The sequence below is a fragment of the Rutilus rutilus genome, assembly GCF_951802725.1.
Source record: "Rutilus rutilus genome assembly, chromosome: 7".
Taxonomy (NCBI): Eukaryota; Metazoa; Chordata; class Actinopteri; order Cypriniformes; family Leuciscidae; genus Rutilus; species Rutilus rutilus.
In genome coordinates, this window is record NC_140221.1 from 37,879,469 (window position 1) to 37,905,962 (window position 26,494).

A 26,494-nucleotide genomic window follows, 5' to 3' on the forward strand; every position below is an offset into this window, starting at 1 on the left:
TAATATTTGATTTTAAGGCCTCTAAATTATGATTGACAGTTTATACTTTTTTAGCAAGCAAAAGGCCTTTTAGTATAATTATAAAAATGTCCACCCACCCTCAAGTTCATGGTACATGTGTATTTTGCTGTAAAGTCTTTAATGATTTATATATGTAGAGATAACAGGTATAGATATTATTTATATTTTTAAACGAACTCCTACTGGACCAAAGCAACTTCGGTTCATTCATCATTTTCAGAAAAAAACTTGAAAAATGTGAGTATCAAATATGATACAGTACTTTTGAGGAATGTTTTTCAATCATCCTTTCATCGCATTGCATTGTAATTTATGTTTTGCCCCTCCACAATTAAAAACTAGTTTTGATCATAAAACTACACTTTTAAATATAATCTTACCAAGACATTATTGGAAGATGCTGAGGTTCAATGTCATCCTGGGTTCAGTCTGGGAGACAGCCGTCCAAAGGGTAACTCAGGGTCTCTCATTAGTCTAGGAAACAGAAAGAACCAATGGAGGTTAGAACAGAAGAAGAATGACCAAAGTGATTGGGTTAAAATCAAAACAACTTGAAGTTAAGTGTGAAACAGTGTTGTGACTTCTTTGTGGCAATTGTATGAACCTTTTTGTCAAAAAACACTCCTAAAACTGCTGGTAAGCTTCAGTTAAATGCAGGATGACAGTTTTAGTTAACAATATGAAAAGGGAACATCTAAAATCTGTTTTACCTTTAACATACCGACAACCAACAGGGTTGGTACAGAGAAGCCACTAGACGAATCAAAGTTCCTCACAAGTTACATTTCCACAATCTGAAGTAATACTAATATACAGTATAGTGTACAGTATTTGAGTAAATGTAGATTTAGTTACTGTACTTAAGTAGGCCTATCTTTTTTTGCTGCTTTGTACTTTAAGATATTGGCAACTTTTACTCTTTACTTGACTATACTATTGAATACGTAGCCTATATGTTCTCTTTACTCCAATATATTTGTAATGAGTAATGCAATAACACACATAACTTTTTCTGCAGCAGTTTATTTCTGCTACAAAAGAAACACTATCGCCATCTACAGGATTGAAGGTACTATATCTTGTGTGTTTTGCCCTTACTCACCTACAGTATGTGAATGCATTAGCAGGTAGTTGCTGAATCACATGTGTTTCATATATGAGATGAGGATATGGCTGCAGCCACTGATGAGGCTGAAATCAGCATGTCCACTGCAACTAGGCTTTGACATTTTTAGGCTTTAATGATGGTTAACACCATCTTATTTATCCATTAAATTGAATATATCTTTTTGAAGGATATTAGTTTACTTATTCCCTTTTTTGAGCACTTGAGCTTAACTTAGACTTGAGTGTCAGTTTTATTTCAACTTTAGAAAATAAACGTGCTTGCTCTCCTGTTTTTTGTTTTTTACTGGCATGTCTCTTGAAGACTAATGCATGTTTGAGCCTACATTCAGGACGAGTAAAATACTTAGGTACTGTTCAAATCAGTACTCTACCCTAAGACTTTTACTCAAGTATTGAAATTGGTGACTTGTAACTTGTAATGGAGTCATTTACACTGTAAGGTATCTGTACTTTTACTTAAAGGTTGTATCAGTGATTTCAGGCCCCCCAAAAAATGATCACATTCATCTAATCTTTCCTAACGATCCGCTAGCTGCCCAGCCCATAAGCATGGCGTCAAAAAAACGCGTCTCTGTAGGCAGCCTAGGCTCTGAGATCTGCACACAAAAACAATTGGTTTCACCAACCACTCAAAACCAAAACAAATAGTGTTCCAACCAATCACCGACAGGGGGAGGGGTGTTGTGAGGTTTTGAGCCAGCTTCTTCTTCAGCTCCGACTTGGCGTGCAGCCGTGAACGAGCACAAAACCTCACAACACCCTCCCCCTGTCGGTGATTGGTTGGAACACTATTTGTTTTGGTTTTGAGTGGTTGGTGAAACCAATTGTTTTTGTGTGCAGATCTCAGAGCCTAGGCTGCCTACAGAGACGCGTTTTTTTTGACGGCCTGCTTATGGGGCGGGCAGCTAGCGGATCGTTAGGAAAGATTAGATGAATGTGATCATTTTTTGGGGGGCCTGAAATCACTGATACAACCTTTAAAGGTTAGTTGAAGTTCATCCAAAAAAAATGAAAATTCTGTCATTACTCACCCTCATGTTATTATTATTATTATTATTATAAGACTTTCATTTGTCTTTCAACAGATTTAATTTAGGCTTTTATTCACATATAAACATTGATCAGCGAACATAAACAGAAGCTCAACCGAACCTGCTTGACAAATAAACAGGTTCAAACCTCTTGTGGAAGCTCAAACGCTGCAGAATAAACCTCATTGGTTCTTGCAGAAGCTAAAACGTGCTGTGTAACACACGAGATTGAACCTCATTGGTTCTAGTACGTCAAGTGAAAATGCTTGAGCTTTCGTTTACCTTAATGTGTGAGTTGATGAATGTTTATATGTGAATAAAAGCCAATTTTCAATCTGTTCATCCCTTTAAGTGGTTTTCAGGTACTCATTATACCTCTGCTAATCTATAGGCTAAAAGGTGCACAGTGTCATGCAAACAAATAGGCCTATAAAACACCACCATGGTAACACACATGACACTAAAATAATGTATTAATATAATTTAACATAGGATGTAAAATAAAACTATACAATAGCCTACATAACTAACAAAAATAATTATTTTAATTTCAGTAGATTAAAATCAAATGTGATGCTTCTGGACGTCTTGTTTAATCTAAAATGATTTAAAATTGATAGGTTTTTTATATAGGCTAGCATTCCATTAACATTACAAACTTTGTAAATAGTGCATGCAGTGTAGTTGCTGAGCCTGAGAGAGACACCCTCGGGCTTTAGGACCCCGCGCTCTTCTCTGGGAGCGTCTTTTTGTCCGTTGCAAGTGCGCATTGATTGTAACCATTGTGACTTCGCGATTTACCATCTGTAGTGTCCCATGTGGTTCAAGTCAATTAACGACACCGGCCGGATCACTTCCCACAGGAATTGAAACCTATATTTCAAAATTCAAAAAGTTCCCTTAAGTTTTGTTTAAAGACAAATAGGAAGAACTGTATACTTTTATTTTATTTTATTTTTTCTGGTTGTTGCCTTGAGTTTATTCTGGATTCCACTTTCCACTATCCACTTATACAAATAGCATATTAAACGGTAATCTTATTAAATACAATAATACCTGTAATTATAAGCAGCGCCATTATAATTAGATAGGCCTATGTACATGTAAGTTAGTTAATTTGTTTTACTCGTCTTTCTTGGTTACAAATAAAATACTGTAAACGGTTTAAAAAAAAAATTATGTTCCGTCAGTATCATTATTTGCTGTCTTTCATAATTATTTCACATGAGAGCTATTAACTCACTGCATGCTGTTACATTTTCTACCAGGAGGCGAGCCTGTCATATCTGTGTGATATCTGTGTGATATCTGTCACATCCAGCGCGCGCCACTCTGTGCGTTTTTCCCGCCGCAGTGTAAGCAAACGACGCGGCTTTAAAGGCGGTTAAATCACGAGCAGTAGATTCAACTAAAGCTCTTATTAGGACAGAACATCTCACAGAACCGGACGGAGAGGATGTGTCTTTATTTAGGGCTTTAAAAGAAAAAAAGGGTCCTACATATAGGCTAGATAATTGAACAATAATATCAGGAACTGTTATTTGTGTTATTTTACGTTGCCTATGGCTACAGAGGAACATGGAAATCACTGCTGAATTTGTTAGAGGTCTCTGGATTATAGGAGGTTATACTCGTTTTCTCTGAGTTTAAAGGACTCTATAGCCTATAAAACGATGTATCCAATAGAAACAGAGGATTTTGTCTAAACTCTCAACTTTATGTTTCTATTTTTGTGAAAGAGAAGTTGTACCGGACTTGAAAAGACGCACCTGTGGACTAACGTTACTGAAAAAGAGAACACGGAGGAAAAACACGAGTCTCTAAAGAAGAAAGGTATTGATTCAATTAAAAACACTGGAAACCAGTAGGTGAGATGCTCTGACAGATAATCTGCGTGATTGTGGAGGCAAGGCAACAGCTGTCAGTCAGAGCACGAGACCCCCTCCCTTCGTCACGGCTCGCGCTGCGTGTGCACGCAGTGCGCATGACCGTCAGGAGCGAACCGCACGGACGAGGGAAATTTAAAAAACGTTTTTTTCTTGCGGGACAACAAGTGCCCAGACCAACAGTAGAGCTTTCCTCCGTCTCGTTACCCACGATTTTCTATACCACAGCACAAATTCAGCAGAAACAGGTAAGATGCTGTGTATTTCGTGTTTTTATTAAGTTAGTTAATTTTAAATAAGTCAAGAGGCTGCGCACCTGTTACGGACTGACAATGACATATTATACAGCCTGAACATTGATGTTAATTAACTTTAATTATCATCTGGTGTTTGAAGAACAACTGCTAAACGTTTATCGTCTATTTCTAAGAAATGTTTAACGTTTTCTGTTGAATACAACACACTGTTGAGATTAAATAAATTAGGCTATTGAGACGCGCGAGCAGACTGACAGCTAACTTAGACTAACGGTGACTGATGACGTTTAAATCTGATGACCCCCGTATAGTCAACAAAGCAAACATCACATCAACACTGAATTGTAAAATATAAAATTTTAATTAATTTTAAGTAAAATAGTATATTTTCTTTTATTATTTTTTAAAATGTAATCTTGCTCAGCTTTAGTGTCAATAAACAAAGTTTTTGTTGGGCATCGCATATTTTATTAATATTCGCTATTCGCATATCATTGTGTTCTTATGTGGCCATGTTATAAACTCGAGTCAGATTATTTATTTTTTTACATTTAACTTTTATTGAAATGTCACATATTTGTACTACTATGTGTATTTGTGTTTTCTTTGTTCCAAATGCACATTTGTAACATAACTTTTATTCCCTGCTTTGCATGGTTCATTCATTTACTTGCATTTTATCTGCCAGAAGATGATTGAAAGTGGAATTACAAGCAGGATGTCGGGAATTCATGAAAACCCTGGACAAAGTCACCTCACCTCCGCACAAGACTACAGGTAGGGGGTGATTTCCTTTGATGGCTGAACTCATTGCTTTTGAACCTTGAACAGATTAGAGAATAAAAAGATAATTTCGGGAAGAAGAAGAAGAAGAGCGCTGCTAATCTTAATACAATCTCCACCTTCCCTATTCTGTAAAATAAAGGTGTGATTTGAGAGGCAGGGAATTGGGGTTTGTGAAAAAAGAAAGGAGCGAGAGAATACATCATCTTTGCTCTGAATGGATCTGTCAGAAAGCATCAGCTCTGTTTACACGCCCGCTGTCGGCACACGGAGGGATTGGGGCTCTTGGAGGGGGCCCCCACGGGTCACCAAGGAGAAGTGGCTCCCAATTAGAATGTAAACGAGGGCGACTTGAGCTGTGATAAACCGTGACTGTGTGCGCCCGCCTCCCCCTTTCTCTGGGACACGTAATGGTTTGCATCAATGAGCAAATAAAATCATTTTTTCTTCCACTTGTGTAAATGCACCCTAATGACCGTAAACTGTTCAATACACAGCTGGGTTTACAATTGCACTTCAGAAATGCTAATAAGTACAAGGATGTAGGCCCTATTTTCTTGACGATCCTAAATTTGAGTTTATGTGGCATGTTATGATAAATTCTTTCCAAAATAAAGCCCCCACCCCTCCCAATGACTGAAGTACAGTTTTTAAATCAGTAGTATAATGAATACCATTATTATTATTTTTCTTTTATTATATCTGTGCATCAATAGAATATAAGTCAATCTCAGACATGCGGTGTAAGATGACGTTTCCTCAAATGAAATGTTTCTGAAGTTACAGCGCAGCGCAGTCATTGTCTGGCAATTCAACAAGTGGATGCTCTTGGCAACATTAAATTGTCAGGTCAAAATCAGTTCTGTTAGATCATGCTTTGTGTGAAGGATTTTACACACTTAATATGAAATATTACAATATTTATATAATAATATGTCAACAGTTTTAAAATATAGCCTAGATATAATATAAAATATATTCAACAAAACACAGCATGAGGGAGTTTAACAATTATTGTGGCAATTAATTACATTTAAACAAACTTTTATCCAAAGCAAACTAAAAGTATTTTAGGGTAACATTTCAGTTTATTTGTGAAAACAAATGTTTCAATGCCAAATAAATGAATATTGACTTACGAAATTAAAATTGAGGAAACCAATAATTGAAACAAATTAAGCTATTAAACGGTAGGCCATTAAATGTAAACACTCAACAGAAAAAGACAGATTAACACTCATCAGAAAGATGCAGGTCTCATAAAGCCAGGTGTTAAACTGTCCCATTCCCTTTGCAAGGTGTCTTTTTCATGTCTTTGTATGGGGACAGGCGTTAGGAAGACATTTCAAAGCGAATGACAGTGTGGTGTTGACATTTTCGTGTCTAAGGTTTCATATTTGCGATTGTGTCTCTCTGTGTGTGCGTATAATGGATAATTATTCAGAAGCTCTAAACTGGAGCAACCAGGGTGCTCAAGGCCACGTCCCCAACTTCTTCCTTCAATGCTGTAATTTATTCAGGTGGCAGACTGTGTGTGCAGTGTGGCTTGACCTCCAACTCCTTCGACTACCCCCTCCCAGTTACCCCCTTAGGAACTGTCTGATGCCTCCAGGCGGGGGGGATGGGGCAGAAGGGGACAGGGGTTGGGTGGAAAGGGACAGGGAAACAGATGGCATCCTATTTTTCTCTGTTGTGTGAGGCCTGTCATTCCAGTAGATTAATGCAAGGGGTTGGTTAAAAAAAAACGGTAAAGACAATCAAGGAAGGGTCTGGGAGGGGGGGAACAATAGAGCCACGTGCCACTGTGCAGATTTGTCGTTTGGGACACAATAGGTGATCATTTTTCAATGGGGCTAGACCAACTGTTGCAGGCAACGTGTGCCACATTCCCATGTTTCAAATGATCTCATGCGTTGTTTACATATGATTCAGCCAATGACAGTGAGGAAGGCCCTAGTCACCTGACTACTGTTAGAGGTTGGTGTAATGGAGAGGGGGGCACTGAAGTGGCCAGACACACAAAATAACTGAAAAGTGAGGGTTGTCATAGCGACCCCAATTATTGGGCTGAATAGCAAGTTTGTAGGGAAGTCTGGAGAGAATTCGAGAGGCTTTCTCTGCTCTCTTAATGCTTAGAGCAAATGAAGAAATGGCTGAATAAATAACCCTCCCTGAATGAAAGTATTTTTATTTCTATTCCCAAACAACGGATTTACAAGAAGACTTGCTCATCTTGTATCTATTTACAGGAAAAACTGAAAAACGAGAAAAGAATAGAGTTAGTTTATGTAGGCCAAGAATAATACAATTTAATATGAGCAAATTACAATTTAATGTAATATTTAAAAAACACATATTTGTGTTTCAGTACTGAGTGCATACTATGTATTTGCAGACTCCTGACTACTGACCCTTCGCAGCTGAAGGACGAGCTGCCTGGTGATCTTCAGTCCCTGTCCTGGCTCACCTCTGTGGATGTTCCCCGGCTTCAGCAGATAGGGGGTGGACGGCCCGACTTCGCCAGCTCTGCTCAGAACAGCCTGCTGGAGCGGCAGACAGGTCAGGAGATTTATACACTGTGTATACAATTAGCGTGAACGGTGGTAAAAATGTCAGTAAAAAAAACAACAACCTGAATTCACTTACTTACCACATCTGTAACATCCGATTGGTTATATTAGCGTAGCACCTTTACCAATGATTTAATTAAATGCTGTTATTTATTCACATATTCATTTATTTGTTTGTTGTCGATTTTATTTCTTTAATCTTTCTCAATTGTCTACCAAACATTTAGACTCAGTTTCTTTGACCCAATTTTTTTTATACAATAAATAAATATATATATATATATATATATATGAAGAGTTCAGATGCAAAAGCCTCTAAGTCCGTCTACTAATATCAAACATTTCTTAAATCAAGATGCATTTACTAAAGTAGTAAAATGATATTTAGTCTTGTTTTCTGGGGAAAAAAAAAAAAAATTAAGTGCGTTTTTGCGTAAGACAAGAAAAAATGATCTGCCAGTGGGGTAAGAAAAATTACATTTTTTCTGTTTGAATTAAGATTATTTTTCTTACCCCACTGGCAGATAATTTAGCTTTTTTTAAGCATCAACTCACTTAATTTTGATTAATTCCCCCAGAAAAAAGGACATAATATCTTATGCCATTTTACTTATCTAGTAAATGCATCTTGATTTAAGAATTGTTTGGTATTTGGACTGGAAACAAGACAAAAATACTGAGTAGGAAAAGCATTTTTTGCAGTGTAAAGTTTTTGTTTAATATGTATAGGTTTCTACCCAAGTACCGCCATTTCTGAATGGGCTGAGGCTGGGATTTAGTGAGTTTGAAGTGAAAGTATTTGATGAGCGTATACTATGTGCGGAGAGCATTCACTCAATATTATTATCTCATTTTTGACAGAGGTGGCTTTTAGAGGCTTTTGCATTGGAGGTCATATATATATATATATATATATATATATATATAAAGGAGTTTTAGAAAGCTGTGCCTTAACAGTTGTGGATTGAATCCCCATTTATAAACCAGATCCAAATTTAAAAAACAAAAAGATTTGAATACTCACACTTTTCTGAAACTTACAGCTCAGCTGAATGGCATGACGGTAGCAGGAGGAGCAGGATCTGCGATTCATCTACAGAGTGAAATGCAGCACAGCCCTCTGGGCATCAGCAGCGTGAGTGAGGATTCAGATTCAGCATTTCAAACTAATTCAGACTACATGTACAACCAAGATCATTCAGAACTGAACAACCATTTGCAATTGAGCTAAAATAACCCTATGCTTATTCTGTTGTTTTTTTAGATGCCCCAGTTTTCCCCTGGGTTTCCTTGTGCCACATCAGTGTACCAGACCACCCCTCAGCAAGTGCTGACTTTCACTCAGGCAAACCAACAGGTTGGTTCAGTATTTTGTATGATTTGTAAAGACTGCTCAAAACAGTAATATTTAATATTATATAATATATACATTTCTGTTATATTCCTTAGTGTTCTCCCGGTGGACTTTATGGCAACTACAACAGCCAGAGTCTGTTTCCTCAGCCCCGTATTACTGCTCACAACCAGGACCTGCAGCCCAAGACTTTCCCTAAACCCATCTATTCTTACAGGTGACTTAAAATTCCCTGCGAAAACCTCTGAAAAACATTATAATTCTCTGGGAAGGGAACAAGATTTCATTTATTTCAAGTTGACTACATTTGATATGATCTATTTTCAGCTGTCTGATTGCCATGGCTTTGAAGAACAGCAAAACAGGCAGCCTTCCTGTTAGTGAGATCTACAGCTTTATGAAAGAGCACTTTCCCTATTTCAAGGTGAGGAATTTATGTAAAAGCACACTGGAAAATAGATGGACTGAGTCAACACGCCATGGAATCAAATAAATGTTACTTACAGTACATTGTTGATAACTATGTTTCACAGACAGCACCTGATGGATGGAAGAACTCTGTACGCCACAACCTGTCCTTGAACAAGTGCTTTGAGAAGGTGGAGAACAAGATGAGTGGTTCCTCCAGAAAAGGCTGTCTTTGGGCACTCAATCCTGCAAAGATCGACAAGATGGAGGAAGAGATGCAGAAATGGAAACGTAAAGATCTCCCAGCCATCCGTCGCAGCATGGCCAACCCAGGTCTGGAATCTCTTGACTTTTATCAGTGCTAGGCAATTTCATCTTGTACTGACTGCTGTTAATATAATGGTCATCTCTATAATATTTTCTACTACTAGACACTTTTGTTGTTTATACTGGTATTCTGGTGATCAAGCCATATCTGAGGGCCAGAATATGATACTTCACTGTGGGCTCTTTTGTTTTGGACAGTACACAATAACCCAGAACACCCTTGAAAGCATAGAAATGCACTAAGAACTACTAGAAACTACTTAGCAACTACATAGCAATGCTCTGACAACCACCCACAACACTCTAGAGTCATGGCAGTGAATTTTATTACATTTAAGCCTGGAATACACTACACAACTTTTAAAATCGGAACAGATTTGAGAGCACAAGGCATCATCCGCTCGCTGACTTTGAATATGTTACAGAGGAAAACTGGGCATCATACACTAAAGGACTATCGCATCGCATACTATCAGACATTCAAGTCGCTCCAAACACAACAAACTCACACAGAAGCATGCTCCTCGTTACTAGATGCATAAAAAGTGCATAAAACAATGTTTTAAAATCTACTCAAAATATCAAACATATCTGATATTCTCCGACTGGATGTAATTATAGTCTGAAGCTAAAAAAAGTCTGAGCCCATCATACACTACACTATTTTCAGTGAATTTGTCAACACTGACTGCCCAAAATCTGCCGACTTGTGTTGACTCCTCTAGACTGTAAGTCGGAGCAAAACTTTATAAATTTAGCTTTATTTATCAAAAACGTTTTATTTGAAGCAACAATATTTTTTGAACCACTGTGCAGAGATTCATGGTTAAGTTAGAGTAGTACAGACACTAGAGCATAAAGGTAAATGTTAAACTATTATCATTGTCATTAACAGTGTCCTGTTTTGTTACTTTTTCTTTTACCAGATGAATTAGATAAACTCATTACAGACAGACCGGAGAGTTGCAGACAGAAGTCTGTTGATACTGGCATGACTCGCTTGCCCGGCTGCCCACCAGGACAGACCCTTCCGATAGCAGCTCAGATGCAGCCCCAGCCAGTGGTCACTCTGTCTCTACAGTGTCTCCCCATGCACCAGCACCTTCAACTGCACCTCCAGAATCAGTCTCGCTTGGCTCCGGCCTCCCCTGCTCCTGCTCAGACACCCCCACTCCACACCGTCCCTGACCTGACAAACAGCTCCCACCACCAGCATCATGCCAAGCAACACAGCGACTTCTACACAATTCACACTGACATGAATTCAGAGGTGGACGCACTGGACCCAAGTATTATGGACTTCACGTGGCAAGGTAAACGTTAACTAGAAAATAATCAACTAATCAGTGTATTGAAAGTCGTAACTCTAATCTGATATCTAACAGACTTTCTTTCTAATAACAGGAAACCTGTGGGAGGAGATGAAGGATGACAGCTTTAACCTAGAGGCATTAGGTACTCTCAGCAACTCCCCACTTCGGCTGTCTGACTGTGACCTGGACACTGGCAATGTCACGCCTGTGTCCAATGCAGGAGGACTGCCTTACCCAGACCTGCAGGTGACAGGCCTCTACTCTTCATACTCAGCCATAGATGCCCTTTCTAACCAGTACATGAACACACAAGGAGGAACAAAGCCTATTGTTTTGCTTTAATCGCGCCCACATGAAAATAAACAAGCTGAGCTTTACTCCGCAGGATCTAGAAATCTTTTTTTAATCCTATAGCATTTATGGTGATGTAACAGTGTTCGCTGGTGACATTTGCATTGACTATATTGATTGCATTGGATTTTAAAGGACCAAATCAGCAATTATGTTTTTAGAGAATCTAGAGAGTTAACTACAGTGCTGCTCTCATTATAAACCTAATGCAAATTGCGAGTTATCACAACACTAAAGGAACAAAGAAAAAAATAATGGGAATTATGATTTTGGGTTTGTTGCCAAGCTTTTTTCTGTACCATAAAAGAAACTTGTTTTCTTCTCATTTTGTCCATTTAATTGTTAGCCTTGTAACTGTAGTTGTGTGTCTTTTGTTGTACTGTGATAGACACTATCTGCTCTTTTAATGTTTGTTTATTTATATTTATGAAAAGAGCTGAAATGGTGACATGAATCATTTTTTATTGTACATATCTAAATATTTCAAATGCAAGCAATAAAATTTCAGATTGATTGAAAGATGTATTCATTTAACTTGCACATACGTGACAAGCAAATACAATATGCATCAACTATACTGCAAGTTGGCTTTTAATTTAAGTAATATATTACATAAATTGAATGCCACCTTGCAAATACAGTGTGGCTGGCTAGAATAATTCAGCAAAAACAAAGTTAATTGAACAAAAAGACTCAACCCATGTGTATTTATAAGATTAAAATAAATATTAGTTGAAAAAATGACCAGAACACCAAGATGAAAACATATATTATTTAATGAATTTCATTTAAAAACATCCTGATATACAGTCAACAGAGACAGTCAGGCACTTAGATTAGAGTTTAGGCTCTAGTCTTGATCTGACTTGTACGTAAAATCGATTAAAGGCAACAAATCTGATCAAGACGACTTCTTTAATCAGAATTATCAGTTGAGCACAGTACAGCACAAGTAGTTACAAACATTTATTCATATAACCAGCACATATGACTTCATACATATGAAAAGAATTACCTGCAGTCAAGTGAAATAAACTAAACTATACAAACAACCAAAATTCAAGCCATTAAAACATAAAGTGCCACTGATATTGATAATGCTTTATAAAAACTTTCATTAATGTTATCACATACACTTAGGAGATTAATGTACATTCAATATGAATCGAAGTTTAATGACATTTCGAACAATTTGAATGTACATTAACAATTCGCTAAGCATTACAGTATTGTATTGCCATGTTTGTTCATAACAACCCTATCTTATCAGAAATAAAAGTTATTATGAAGAGTTACCCAGGTATTTACGTAATACTGTTACTTTACTCTAAAAATAGAGATTTAATAAGTTTGTTCTGCTTAATAATTGTTGAATATATTCCTGAGGAAGTGTCATACAGCGTGATTGTGCGCTCAAAGCATTGTCGATTCCCTAAAATAATCTAATATTCAGTCTTTTCCGCTTATTGCACATTCATATGTCGATTATATCCAAAGGAAATTGACACAAAGGCACAAACGTGAATATGTAAATACTATATACTGCGTTCTCTCTCTCGAGAGAGTGAGTTTAAGGTAATTCTCTGGTGTCCATGTGAGAAATGTTTCTCCTACAGTGATCACTGTGAGTCACACACAAACAGTAACGGAGTAAGTGCGATTGCTGGACAATTGTGCGTTTAAGGCTACTGGTCTTAAGTTAAGTTCTTAAGCATTATTATTTAATTATGCAACAGACTCTCAAAAGACATGTCCTCTCTATGTGTAGATTAATTGAAATGGCATGTATGTGATCAGCTGGTGGTGGAGTTGTCCACTGTGGCCAGCAGGTGGCAGACTTTGGCTCGCTGTGAGGGAGTGATGTTCTGCGCCATGTGGATGATGCAGTCCATAGTCACCTCTGGGTTGGCTTGAACTAAGCTAAACACATAGTGCAGGAAAAATCCATGAGAAATATGTACATCTTCTTTCAAAGTCTCTTATGCTCCCGACTTAAACTTTTGACCGGTAATGTACGCTAATAAATCTATGAGATAAAAAAAAAATGCAATTTAATGCCTATCGAAGTGGAAGAAAGTTACCTGCGGATGTGTTTGAGAGCGTAGTCCCTCTTTAAGTATTTGATGTTCTCTCTGATGGTAGAACGTGTTCCATCCTGCTGTGAAAGGTGGTTTTCCAGCCACTCCACCACCACTTTGTTATTGTCCCATAGATATGCCTAAAAGATCCCATTATCAAACAATTACCTCACATGAAATACATAACTTTTTTCATGGTCAAGTTTGCAAATTTTAGTAGTTCAGGTAATGAAAATGCATTTTAAGAGTTAGCAAATCTTGACTTTACTGTCCACCAGTGTTATTTTAGTATTATAGAATAGTATTATAGAAAAGTTTTAGTAATTGTTATGTTGTTCTATAATTTCCATCAGTTTTTGTTTTTTAATATTTTTATGTAACTAATTTTCATTTCAGTTTTAGTAATCATGGTATTTTAACTTGAACTTATTTTATTTTAAGGCAACATTACTATTTTTTCATCTATTTATTTATTTATTTAAGATCAAGATCTAATATTTATATATTTTATTTTTCACTATTTAAATTACCAAAATAAATTGACAGATTTTTAAAATAGTTTTATTTAACAATAACTGCTGTACACTTCTTGCCAAATCATTCCAGATCCTAAGTTCTGAATTTGCTGTTGTTACTGATTTTTGACTTGACGAAAAGAGAGAGAAAAAAACGTCCATTTTGTTTTTCTATCATACATTAAGTTTCCTTACTTTTACAGCCCCCTCTGTCTCCACAAACCAGCGGCGCAACATGGACTGTATGTGTCCATTGCTCAGGTCCTGGTTGGCCTGCATGATCTCCCCCTTCACCACCTCCTCCAACAGCAGTCGCCGCAGACGCCAGTAAAAGAAAGACCTAGCGCTTTTCCAGTCCAGGATGTCCTGAAACAGTTTGGTTATTGTGAAAAAGCAGAAAGGCCACTAGTATATTTATTGCATGTGTCTTTGATATGATCCACAGCTATGGGGAAAAAACAAATCTCTTCATAAAAGGGTGTACAGTGACATATGGAGCCTTATGTGCCTAATTTTTTTTGTTTTGTTATGTTTATACCGAGATGACACCCTTTTCCTGCATCCTTCCAGGAGTGTCATGAAGGTCCACAAACTGCACTGCCACCTGGTGGTAAATGGGAAGAAGGAACTCCTCTCTAGACTTCAGTTTGGCTTCCAAGTCTTTACGCTCCTGGCTTGATAACTCCGGCTTGCCTACGAGCACAACAGTAAACCGTGTGTCACAGGAAGTAGATATTCCCTGAGCCATTGAGAACATTTGTGTTTAAGTGTGATTAATTGCTGTACCCAGCTGCTCAGTCAGGAGAGAATACACAGCATCAGTCCTTTGCATGGTCTTTAGCAGCTCTTTCTTTCTGAACTTTATCTCCACAGTGCCCTCGGCCTCCAGAACACCCCCTCTGGAAAGAAGACAGGAATCAAAGATCGAATTAGAGAAGATTTAGAGTGGTGAAGGGAAGCTGTATCGACATGCTCACCTGCTCTCTCGATCTGCATAGAGCTCCATGTGTTGGAGGTTTATAGTGGGGTCGATAACGACCCATGATCCTCCTCTCAGCTCAGCATGAGGAGGGATGTAGACCAGTACAGGCTGGCTGAACTCTCGCAGGGCATCCACGATGTAAGAACCAAACTTAAGCACCTGGTCATACATATCTGACATACAGAGCAATCAAGTTCAAAGAAAACACAAGTTCAACAAAATACTGTGCAAAAGGTTTTTTTGAAAGGCGTCTCTTATGCTCACCAAGGACACATTTATTTGATCAAAAATACAGTTAAAAAATGTAATATTGTGAAATATTATTACAATTCACATGATCCTTCAGAAAGCATGCTCAAGAAACATTTAATATTATCAATGTTGAAAACAGTGATACATTTATCTTCAGGATACTTTGATGAATATACATTTGAAAAAGAGCAGCATTTATCTGAAATTGATTTTTTTGTAACAATGTAAAAATCTAAATAAGCCATCCTTGCAGTATTATTTCTTTCAAAAAAAAAAAAAAAAAAATCGTACTGACCTCAAACTTTTGAACGGTCATGTAAATTAAAATGCAAACTCAAATATGAAAACCAGCCACGCTATATACCTTTCATGCCTCCAGAGAAGCCTCTCCAGTTGGCAAACACCATAAGTGGAAGTTTCTCCCTGTTGAAATCCTCAATAGCCTGTGCAGTTTTATACGCAGAATCTGGGAACCACACTTGACCGGCCTGCTGAATGATCTGGGGCAGAAAAGACACTTTATGTCAATACAGAAAACAATAAATGGGAGTTTATTGGGGAGTCACAGTCAGGGCCTATAACATCAGTCAGGACTCTTACCTTGGCCTCTGAGTCTAAGTTGGCTGGATCTGCTGGAATGGCAACCTCAACTGTGCGGGTCTCCACAGCAATGACCCCAAGAGGAATCCCACCAAGCCTGTATGACATTCACAGTCTCACTCAGCCCAGAATATTCACTCAGTTAAATCAAATGTTTGTTTGTTTGACATCTTCATGTAATGTTCTGGTTCTTACCTGGCTCGACCGACCACCACTGTCTGCGCCCAGGTAGCCATCACCTCCATAAACGTACCATGGTCAAAGAATCCACTCTGCCATGCTCCCTTCACAGCTATCAACACGAATTCAAAGAAAGAGAGGCTGAGTTTAAAGTATCAACGTGAGCTCCCATGCAGACAGGTCCAGAGTATGTGTTGAAATGTATGTAACAGATTGTGTGAATAGTTTGATTCTTACTGGGATGGGGTCGTCCACAAAGCAACCAACGAGGGTCATAGGGAGCTTTTGTGGGAACAAAATCGATCTCTCTCTCCACTGGATCAGTGGGATGCATTATAGGGACCGGACTCCGATTGCTCTAAAGTATAACAGCAAACACCATAGGGCTTGATGTTAATACATCTAACAAAATCATGCTATGACACAGTCAATACAAAACATACTCTCTGCCATTTTGTCATTTGGACTAATTAAACCCAAACTACTTATAGTCTGTCAAGATCATGACTGGGTCATTTATATATTATATATATTATATAAATATGATCAAAAACGCAGTAAAAAAATTATATTGAGCAATATTTTTACAGTAAAGAAAACTGTTTTCTATTTTAATATATTTTAAGATTGTAATCTATTCTTGTGACGGCAAATACTATAAATGTCTTTACTGTCACTTTTGATCAATTTAATGTATCCTTGCTGAATAAAAGTATTTGACGTTTGAAGGGTAGTGTATATCATGGTAGATTTTGTGCCTATTTATGCTGATTTAATTTAAAAAAACTGTCACAATGACATTCATTATTTTCTGAATCAGAGAATCATCATTTAGAATAATAATAATCACAAACAAACAAACTTTAAAAATTACAGTAACAAGAACTTGGGGGGTGCCTGACTGTTATGAAAAAATGTCAACTAACCTTCATTTGCTTATATAATTGTGAATTATAATTTATCTTTTTCTTATTTTGGGGATAAACATGAACTGGGCCTACCTTTGGCATGTAAGATAGCCACTGTAGTATAGTGAGCACCCCTTCAAAGTCATCTGGCACGGTGGTGTGCGTCACTCCATTGTTGTGCATGATCTGAACCCCTCCCAGCTGGTTATTGGAGGTGTAGACTTCACGACCCAAGACCTACAAAGAAATGCATTCAGAATGAAAGAATTTAAGGATTAAAACACTGAAGTGGCTTCATCAATCCTCAAGAATAAAGGAAACATAGCCCACATAAATATGACACTGTACAGGGTAAGGTGTGACTGCGGATGTGAAATTCCAAACCTTGTTTAGTGCCCCAGCCCCAGTCAGGATGATATGGGAGTTTTCCACTTGAATTACTCTTTGTCCTAGACGTACCAGATACGCACCAATTCCTATGGCACGGCATGTGACCTAGAGGAACAATGAATACTCTTAAATGGTCACTAGATGACCAAACCATTGATACAAAATCATATATTGCATACACAATAAACACTGGTGCTTGATTTTTGGCATATTGTAAAATGTCTGATGATATTATGGGTAGATGTAAGGTCTCACCATGCTGATGGTGATGACTTCCTTATAAGCCTGGGACGTTTCTCCAGCTATGGTGCCTGAACCCCTCAGATTCTCCACTCCAAGACCCTCTTCCTTCCCTATGATGTCTGTGATGATGTACCTAAGACATTATTTGAACACATAAGAGTCAAGGAGAGAGGTTTTTGGGTATAGGTCTTTCTGTGCATGCTAAAACCAGTAGGCTTACCTGGACTCGCCTCCCTCCTCTACATGGTGACAGTGGACAGAATTAGAGGAACTGATGCGGGTGTAGTCCTGAGGAGTCAGATACAGGTACTTAAAACCCTGCAGAGGCAAAAGAGAAGAATGGTCTTGAGCAAAAGCTTGAAAAACAAAGCAGGAATGCATCAAACAAGATTTGTAAAATGAAAGAGTCATTCAGAAGTGCTGTGGTTTGATTTTACATCGTAACTCTTTAGACACATTCGGTCACCTTATAAGGGTCATCAGGGTCGATCCAAGCAACCTGAAACATGTTTCGGATCTCCTCTGCCAGGCCGATACGAGCTCCACTGTTGGCTGAGATGTAGATGCGTGGAATCCCCTCCGCTCTGGCTAGCTCAGATGCCAGTAAAAAGAGCTGATCCTCCTGGGGCCCAAAAGAGCCAATCATATAGGTAATATCATTACAGATCACAATGATATCTCGGCCCTCTGGATACTCTGGAGTCTTCATCTTCATCCGGAAAGCCACCATGCCAACCTAGAAAGGAGGACAAACAAATGACTGATCCATTTACTTAGATGTTGATTTAAATTAATAAATTGATTTATCTACATTTACAATTTTGTCTTCACAAGCCAAATTATGGAAATGGAGGTATGTTCCCTAGGTATGAATGAGGAACAGTATTCCTCAATAGTCCATAGAGAATTATTACTGTGTAAAGGCCCGTTCACACCAAGGACAATAACTATAAAGATAAAGACATAGTTCTAAAATCGTTGTCAATTTTGAGAATGGCACAGAGAAACGATAAAGTTGGAATCAAGGAACTGAAATTCCATCAGGTGACAGAAGTGGAGAAAAAAAACCTTAGGAGAAACAAGGGTCAGTTGGGGGACGCCGGTTCTCCTCTGGTTAAATGAATGAACACAGTGTGATTTATGATTCCAGGCAACATCAAAAAGTCAAACTATCTTCACTTTCTGCTTGAGAATTGCGACAACAGTGTACACACTGTCTAACAGAAAATTCCCCCTATGGTGAAAATCAAGCTTTGGTAATCAAAGATGAGCTTTAAGGGATAAAATTATTGACTACAGGGGGACTTTAAGGAATATGGTAAGAATTCATTGATGCACCTCATTGTCTCCTGGTAGTCTGTTCATCTGCACAAGTCTCCCCTGAGAATCCAGGACCAGTTCATTACACATCAACACATCTTTAGGGTAGCTGTCTCCTGGTCCCCAAAGTTTAAACAAAGCCTGACAACAGAAAAAAAAAGAATAATGAGCTAACACATCCCATAAACAATCACAGTGAGAACTAGTTCCCAGCAAGCAATTTTGCATTTAAAAGACGTCTAATAGCTGTCCAAACACAGCCCTGACATCTAGGGTAAAACAAGGCAAAATTTTGGCTGTCAGTGAAAATTTAATAGATGTCTAAACCATAGCCCAATAATAGACTAGTCATCTAAAATGTCAAAGAAATGAAACCGAACTCCTTGTAATCACTGTTGACTTTGCTTACTAGATGGAATATCATACATCTTGCAAGTTATTTTGGCAAAAACGACATGTAACCAAATTCAAGGTTATTTTGGCTAGAAATGGGTTACTCATAGCCGGACTATATCAGGTCAGTTAACCTTGATGGTGAAATGACAGCTATTGCTTGCTGGGTTTCATCTTAACTGAATCACCGCACCTGTCTGAACATCTCAGGGAAGTCATAGACGTACGTGGTGCCAAGGGTTTGAGCCTGGAAGCGTTTAGCCTGCAGCAAATCTTTTGTGACATATGGGGTGTTGATTAACATGCCGTGCAGTGGACCTTGTTTGTCTCCGTACGACTGGAACATTATCTGCAGAACATGAATACATGTAAGCGCTGTGGCACAGTAAAAAAAAAATATATATTTTTTTTTGGTCATGAAATAAGCAAGGCAAGTTTATTTATATAGCACATTTCATTCACCATGGCAATTCAAAGTGCTTTACAGAAAGGAATTAAAATAATCACAAAAAAAACAAGGAAAATTAAAACAGTTATAAAATGAATTAAAAGAGTAAAAAGATGATACATAGATAAACTTCTCATCTGGCAAAACACCGGTGTCTCATATTTTTCACAACTCCCAGTTTTACTCTCAGATTTTCCCATGGTGATTACACTACAAATAATATCAATAGTAATAAGAAGACGGCTTGGGCATCTTGCTTGAATGACATCAACCTCAAAACCCTCTCTTCTAGCTGTGACCACCAGGAACCCAGACACTTCTGTCATTGTACTGCAGTGGTTATTAACCAGGGAGCCTCAATATGACTTAAAATTATTTTAACAAGAAAATACAAAAGTACAAAATATTTTTTAAATCCTTATTCTGAAGTCATATCCATCAGAATGTTGTGGACAATGGATGGCCTTGGAGTCAATAAGGTTGAGAACCACAGTTGTACTGTTACAACAGCAATATGCAAAGCAAATACTTACAAAACAATCTACTATAATGAAAAAAAATCTGTAGTAATATGTTCTAATCTTCCAGAATTGTTCGACCCCAAAGTTTCACTCAGATGAAAGAGAAACAGTTTAGGTAATTTCTTGGTTTACAGTCATGCAAGTACAGCTTCTATCTACTTGAATGGAGAAAGACTGAAATCCCTCACGATTTTGTTCAAATAACATATTTCAAATCAGGAATAAAGCCTGACAACAATGGTATACTTTTTTTGCTCATATTACAAAAAAAAAAAAAAAAAATGTTTAGGATGGTCCAGCAAATCCGGCAGTCAGTAGTGAATAAGTTTCAGTTGACGAGAAAATGCAGATGTACTTTAAGAACACAGACAAATAGAGATGAAAGCGCATGCATGGCTTTGGATTAGCCATTGTTTGTGTAAACTGCATTATAACTAGACTCCTCATGACCCTGTGTTGTGGTTTATCAGTCATGCACTCTCAGATAAACAGTTTTGATGTTGGCGAGAAGAAAATGGGCAGCTGAGAAAACAATACAGACTACAAAGCATATTGATAAACAGATCGATTAAGCAGCTGCTGTTGCGTCTGAGCTGATTTTCATCTAAACTCGACCTGTTGAAGAACATCTCATACTTATGCAGTGATGCTCAAAAAACAACTGGGTCAGATATCAATGAAATCAGTGATAGAGAAAATAGTGCTACCATTAATTTTTTGTTTGATAAGACTTCTTTAATGTTTTTGAAAGAAGTCTCTTTATATTCTGCATTCATCTGATCGTACATTTCATTTGTACAAAGAGTCTGGCCACTCTCCATTGACAAGCGTTAACTTCCTTGAAGGCGGGTACTCTGTTGAAGTTTAAAATTATTGGATATGCCCAGAGCCACTCTGGATATGCCATAACCAATCGCTAACGTTTGGTTGTGACGTAACCCTACAACTCAAACTAGCGCACAACCTCAACATCATCGTTCTCAGCCACTCCCTCTGTTCGCTGATTGGACCGTTAAAAATGTGGCCGGAGAAAACCCACGAATATACCGCAAACCCAGACGGAGTACTAAAGGAAAATGAAAATTGAGCGGAAGTGCGTAGGAGGGCGGAGCCAGGCTACAAAAATACAGCAAAAACAATAATATTATGAAATACTATTACTAATACAATTTAAAATAACTGTTTTCTATTAGCAATAGCAAATCTGAATTTTCAGCAGCCATTACTCTAGTCTTCAGTGCCACATGATCCTTCAAAAATCATTCTAATATTGATCCATGTAATCCTTGCTGACAAACAAAAAAAACTCACTTACCCCCACCTTTTGGATGGTAGTGTAAACATACCACGTTGTGTTATGGCAAATGTGTAATTTGGAGTAATCATAATCCTAATAATGCCTCTTTAATTGGGAACAAGAGTGAATGTAAGTTGCACCTGTCCTGTGGAGAGGTCAGTGACCTCCTTGTATAGGCTGATGTCCAGATAGTAGCCGGACTCATTGGTGAGGAAGAGGCGGGTGGGAATGACATCTCCGGTGGTGGTGAGGCGGATGTTGATCTTCAGCTCAGCCTGGAGAACACGCAACTTCCACAGACGACTACCGTACCGCATCACCATGGAACGGACAGACTCCTCTATCTGTAGGAAAAGACGACAGAATGTAGCTAAGCAATACAGCTCAGGAGCAATGGCAGTGGCTATGTTTTTGAATCTAACCTTTGAAGGGTCCATATTAACAGTGGGTACAAAATTGAGGAAGATGTGATTACAGTCAGTACGAGCGGGTGTGTTACTGAAGGCCACCTCCAGCTCATCCATCGCCTCCAGCAACAGCCGCTCTCCCTCATTCTGCAGGTACTCAAATGAGGCCTCCTACAGAAAGAGGAAGAAAAAAAAAATGATCAAAAAAGCTTTCATAAAACTTAGGCCATATATAAAATTACCCTCAAAATACCAATCAACAACCTACACTGGCATTTCTTTTTTTTCTTATTATGTTATTATATGAAATAAGACCTTGGGATTTCTAAAATTACGATCTATGCAGTAGTACTAACATTTTAACTTATATTGTCACTTTCTATTGCCAGTTTTGAAGTTGGAAACCATTTTAACCATTCAAACTAGTGTTTGTACTGTTTTATATACACTTAAAGGTTTGAGGACAGTACGATTTTTATTAAAGAAATTAATACTTTTACCCATTAAATTGATCAAAAGTGACAATACAGACAATTACATTGTAACAAACTTTTGATTTTCTTTTTCCAGAAAAGAATCCAGAGAAATAAAATGCATCATATTTAAAAATAATAATAACAAATAATAATAATAATAATAATAATAATAATTACATAAATATATATACTTATTTATTAATATAAATATATATTTAGTCTGTGTAATAATTTTGTATAATGTGGATCAGTTCAGACATTATTTTATGATTGACACCAAAGGTTAATCAAGCATGCATTTATGATGACGTTAAGTTAGACTCACAGATAAGCTACCTATACAGTTTATTTCCCCAGACTGGAACAGTGTTTCTGTAGCTTGCAGTGTAACTGGTAAAACATGGTGCTAGCAACTACAAGGTTGTGGGATTGACACTTAGACTGATAAACATACTGATAACATGTATAAATTGAATGCACTGTAAATTGCTTTAGATAAAGTGTCTGCCAAATAATCATAATAAATATTTAGACCACATTTAAATTATGTGGTTTAAATGCAGTCATTGAAAGTAAATACAATCAAACCTTGCCTTTCTCTGAGCAAGACTCCACTAAATGCCTGCAAAAGTCCTCAAAGGTTTTAGGACACATGATTGCATACTATTAGGAATATTGGTTACCTTTGTAATGAGGTCAGAATGGCGAATGATGGCTCTGATAAAGAAGCGATAATCTGTGACTTCTGCCCCCTCTTCCACGCGAGCAGCACCCAAGTACAGTTGCATCCTGTGATGGGCACAGGGAACGGCCGTCAGATCAAAGTTACGCATACGATTCAGCTCAAGCTGGAAGGCCAGAGCAGGCTCCAGGTTACGGTAGATTCTGTCTTCATGGAACTAGAGAGAAAGGGGAAAATCTTCAGCTGTTACTCTATGATGTTAATTTTTAAATGATCAAATCAACAGATGCATCACTTACTTCATCTCTGGCCCTGAACGTGAAGTACTTTGGGAACTCCCGCTGAGGGGAAAAAAAGGCATACAATTTCAGTCTCTTTTGATTGACAATATATTTAGGGCAATGGCAATTGTATGTGAGCATTCACCTTTTGTGCAACTAAAAATGTCACTCTTCTGATTCCATACTGATAGAGCAGAGCTTTCTGAAAGGAACAAAAGGAGTCAAGCCACTGATCAGCACACACAGCTAAAAGGTCAACAATCTTTAATATACTTACTTTAGAGTGAGCAAAGCCAGTGAAAGCTGTGACTAAAGCATCATCATCTTCAGTGTCTGCTTGTTTGATAGACACATTTATGATGTGTATGGGGTTTTCCTTCATGTTCTGAAACAGTACATATACACACACATAAATAGTTCACCAAAAATTGTTTCCCAAAAGAATGAAAGTCATAGAGGTTTGGAACAACATGAGGGTAAGTAAATGATGACAGTTTTTTGTTTTGGGGTGAATTGTTTCTCCTAACTCTCACCTTGCAGCTCTCCCCATCACAGAAGGTGGAACAGCCGTCAGAGAACAGAGAACTCTCACACAGCGGGTCCGCAAAGCGAAAGATCACTTCATCAAAACACCTACAACACAGTCACAGATCAGACGGAATCTCCCATTTTGTTAACCATTTAATCCAACTCTCTTTTTACAAGCACGAAATATGAAGGCACCTTTTGAAGTGGTCAAAACTATGGAAGGCAACCATGGCTCCCATCCTCTGACATGGAGGCGACAGCGCCCCATCCAGGAAGAGCTCACTGCCTTGACGACGCATTGCTTGAAACTCTCCCGAGTCATTCACAGGAACAGACAATCTGAGAGGGGGAGGAGATGGTGTGTGTGTGTGTGTGTGTGTGTGTGTGTGTGTGTGTGTGTGTGTGTGTGTGTGTATGTATGTATGTATGTATGTATGTGTGTGTGTGTGTGTGTGTGTGTGTGTGTGTGTGTGTGTGTGTGAGAGAGTAGAATTAAGGGTGCCAATTATGGACAAAAGCATAAACTAAAAGCACTGCTTGTGCTGAAAGGAAAAAGCACAAATTTCAATGCAAAATACTCAGTAATCTTCCTCTTTATTCTCAGCTTGAGTGAAATTAGATTATGTGGCTCATCTAAATTAAACTGGCAAGGGTTCAGGAATGAATTGGTAAACACAGTCCACATTTTTTTCAGACTGTGTTGATTGGAAGCACATTTAAGGCCAATTTAGGCTTGTAGAATTACCCAACAAATTGATAAATTATGTGAGCCACTAAATCCAGATAAAACAATTAAAAAGAACTGTCCCTTTGAGGCCAAATTTCTTCAAGTCATTAAATACCGTAGATATATCCAGCATGCATTGCTGCAGACATACTATGCGGTAATGCACACACAAGGCTAACTGGTTACTGGTTAGGAGCTGTTACTCTACCTGTTCAAAGTAGGACTGCTCCCTCTGAAATGAGAGCAGGTGTGTGTTAGCATGGGATCATCATCTTCTAAGAAACAATCTTAGTAGAAATATTTTTCTAGAAATTAAAAATGGATCTATTAATCGTTATTGATCATTAGAGTGAAAAAAATCTCTATGAAAACCGATTAGCAACCAAAGTAACAGTAAGGGAATCACTTTGCATTCGACGACAAAACACTTAAAGCTACAATCCTTAATAAACTATTTGTATACAGAAAACCCAGTTAATGTGATTAAGTGTGATTGACCAATCTGCTTTGACTTACATAATTATATCTCAGATTTTTTTGGAACCTGTAAATATTTTTCCAAACATTTAGCTAATAATTTATATTTTGAAGTCTTAATATTTAAAAACGACATGAGAAGGTCTTAACAACCCATTTTACTTCCAAAATGTTACATTTAGGTCTATGATTGTGATACTTTGATTAATATAATACACTACTTGTCTTTTGACCATTCATTCACAATTAGACCAAGAATGTGTATTAATAAAGTAAACTGGGGCAATTTTGACTTAATGTCGACAAAAATATTTCAAACACAGTTAATAATTCAGTGTCTATTTTAAACAAAGCCTTCATTAATGTGTACAAATAATTGCAATATAACTTTTTTCTTTCAAAGCAAGTTGATAAATCTTAAACCACCCCAGTGTGAAAATGGTGAGCAATACCATCTCCCAGTATAGCTTAGTAAAAAGAACCCAAACCAGGCTTTAGCACAAAGGGGGAAAGTTATGATTGTAAGACAGGATCTGTTTTTGTGCACTCTGTTAAATATTACTTGATTAGGGAGATGCTAACAAATATATATAGCGTATTACGTGGGTTTGGGCATGGACTGGCTCGCTAGGGAGAAAGGTTCTCTTTCAGAGGGAAGAAAACAATGTCAAAATATAAAATAAAAGTTACAGGGAATCTTAAAGAAATATCCAGGCTAGGAAATAAAGGTGGATTGTATATACAGGTTCAATTATCTTGTTTTCTATTACATAAACAATGTAGTCTGTTAAGCACCACAGCAATGAACTACCATTCATGAAGGTCATACCAAAAGCTTCTATATTTGAAAAAAGTTGGCCACAAGACTCCCATTGATTTAGAGGTCATGGGGAAAACATAATTGTAAGCCCTATTCAGTATATATATATATATATATATATATATATATATATATATATATATATATATATATATATATATATAGATCTACATGTGATTGCTGCTATACCTGTTTGGGTGGGATGATGGTAACATGAACTGGAAGTCTACTGCACATGTCCCATCCAGCAGCTGATGATGCTGAAGGCTGTTTAGCTCATAAGCAATATATCCCCTCCGTACGTATACCTGAGAAATTTCAGAAAAGTTCATAGAAAGTCCTGACCACATACCACTAAACATTTGGGGAGAAAAAGACTAGCTTTACTGACCTCTAAGGCAGCCATGCAAACCACACGGTTGATGTGGTAGAAGAAACTGGGCAAGACGTCGAAGATGGAGGTCTCAGACAGGATGAGTTTCTGCAGATGCAGGATTTTTGACTTGTTATGCCTTTGTTAGATTTGTTAGAATATCAAAA

At 37.7% G+C, this 26,494-nt stretch overlaps 2 protein-coding genes across 8 annotated transcripts in view; one reads left to right on the forward strand and one right to left on the reverse strand.

Moving 5' to 3' along the window:
• The first annotated feature begins 4,146 nt into the window (after positions 1-4,146).
• Positions 4,147-11,941, forward strand: foxn4 (forkhead box N4). Of its 2 annotated transcripts, none has more exons than XM_084414889.1 (10): positions 4,147-4,314; positions 5,012-5,100; positions 7,502-7,665; positions 8,720-8,811; positions 8,941-9,033; positions 9,126-9,247; positions 9,358-9,454; positions 9,564-9,771; positions 10,692-11,078; positions 11,170-11,941. In XM_084414889.1, exons 1-10 carry the CDS (start codon positions 4,165-4,167, stop codon positions 11,418-11,420), a joined length of 1,653 nt encoding a protein of 550 aa, XP_084271015.1. In that variant the 5' UTR covers positions 4,147-4,164; the 3' UTR covers positions 11,421-11,941. The 2 variants fall into 2 exon arrangements, with proteins under 2 accessions (XP_084271015.1, XP_084271016.1); XM_084414890.1 differs by having other exon boundaries at positions 4,245-4,314; positions 5,015-5,100.
• Positions 11,942-12,187: 246 nt separating this feature from the next.
• acacb (acetyl-CoA carboxylase beta) overlaps positions 12,188-26,494 on the reverse strand; it is a 28,950-nt gene continuing 14,643 nt past the window's right edge. For 4 of the 6 annotated variants that reach the window (XM_084413618.1, XM_084413617.1, XM_084413621.1 and 1 more), the window contains 28 exons: positions 26,346-26,435; positions 26,144-26,262; positions 24,866-24,889; positions 24,126-24,269; positions 23,936-24,035; positions 23,680-23,787; positions 23,548-23,604; positions 23,421-23,462; positions 23,123-23,338; positions 21,979-22,134; positions 21,697-21,900; positions 19,484-19,639; positions 18,916-19,038; positions 18,044-18,313; positions 17,798-17,895; positions 17,590-17,710; positions 17,329-17,439; positions 17,038-17,181; positions 16,274-16,394; positions 16,052-16,148; positions 15,857-15,953; positions 15,621-15,756; positions 15,000-15,177; positions 14,809-14,921; positions 14,561-14,715; positions 14,218-14,388; positions 13,511-13,647; positions 12,188-13,349 (listed from right to left, as the gene is read on the reverse strand). In XM_084413618.1, the coding sequence (XP_084269744.1) occupies positions 13,223-13,349; positions 13,511-13,647; positions 14,218-14,388; positions 14,561-14,715; positions 14,809-14,921; positions 15,000-15,177; positions 15,621-15,756; positions 15,857-15,953; positions 16,052-16,148; positions 16,274-16,394; positions 17,038-17,181; positions 17,329-17,439; positions 17,590-17,710; positions 17,798-17,895; positions 18,044-18,313; positions 18,916-19,038; positions 19,484-19,639; positions 21,697-21,900; positions 21,979-22,134; positions 23,123-23,338; positions 23,421-23,462; positions 23,548-23,604; positions 23,680-23,787; positions 23,936-24,035; positions 24,126-24,269; positions 24,866-24,889; positions 26,144-26,262; positions 26,346-26,435 (3,615 nt within the window). In that variant the 3' untranslated portion in view covers positions 12,188-13,222. Of the gene's footprint in view, positions 13,350-13,510; positions 13,648-14,217; positions 14,389-14,560; positions 14,716-14,808; positions 14,922-14,999; positions 15,178-15,620; positions 15,757-15,856; positions 15,954-16,051; positions 16,149-16,273; positions 16,395-17,037; positions 17,182-17,328; positions 17,440-17,589; positions 17,711-17,797; positions 17,896-18,043; positions 18,314-18,915; positions 19,039-19,483; positions 19,640-21,696; positions 21,901-21,978; positions 22,135-23,122; positions 23,339-23,420; positions 23,463-23,547; positions 23,605-23,679; positions 23,788-23,935; positions 24,036-24,125; positions 24,270-24,452; positions 24,890-26,143; positions 26,263-26,345; positions 26,436-26,494 lie in introns of those variants that run through there. The other 2 variants (XM_084413619.1, XM_084413622.1) reach the window with 2 other exon arrangements.

Bases quoted from the DNA above. Each gene is read 5' to 3' on its own strand.
- foxn4 (XM_084414889.1), top strand. From the start codon at position 4,165: ATGACCGTCAGGAGCGAACCGCACGGACGAGGGAAATTTAAAAAACGT. The intron at 9,455-9,563 runs GTGAGGAATTTA...TATGTTTCACAG, and splicing joins AGCACTTTCCCTATTTCAAG to ACAGCACCTGATGGATGGAA. The intron at 9,772-10,691 runs GTCTGGAATCTC...TTCTTTTACCAG, and splicing joins TCGCAGCATGGCCAACCCAG to ATGAATTAGATAAACTCATT.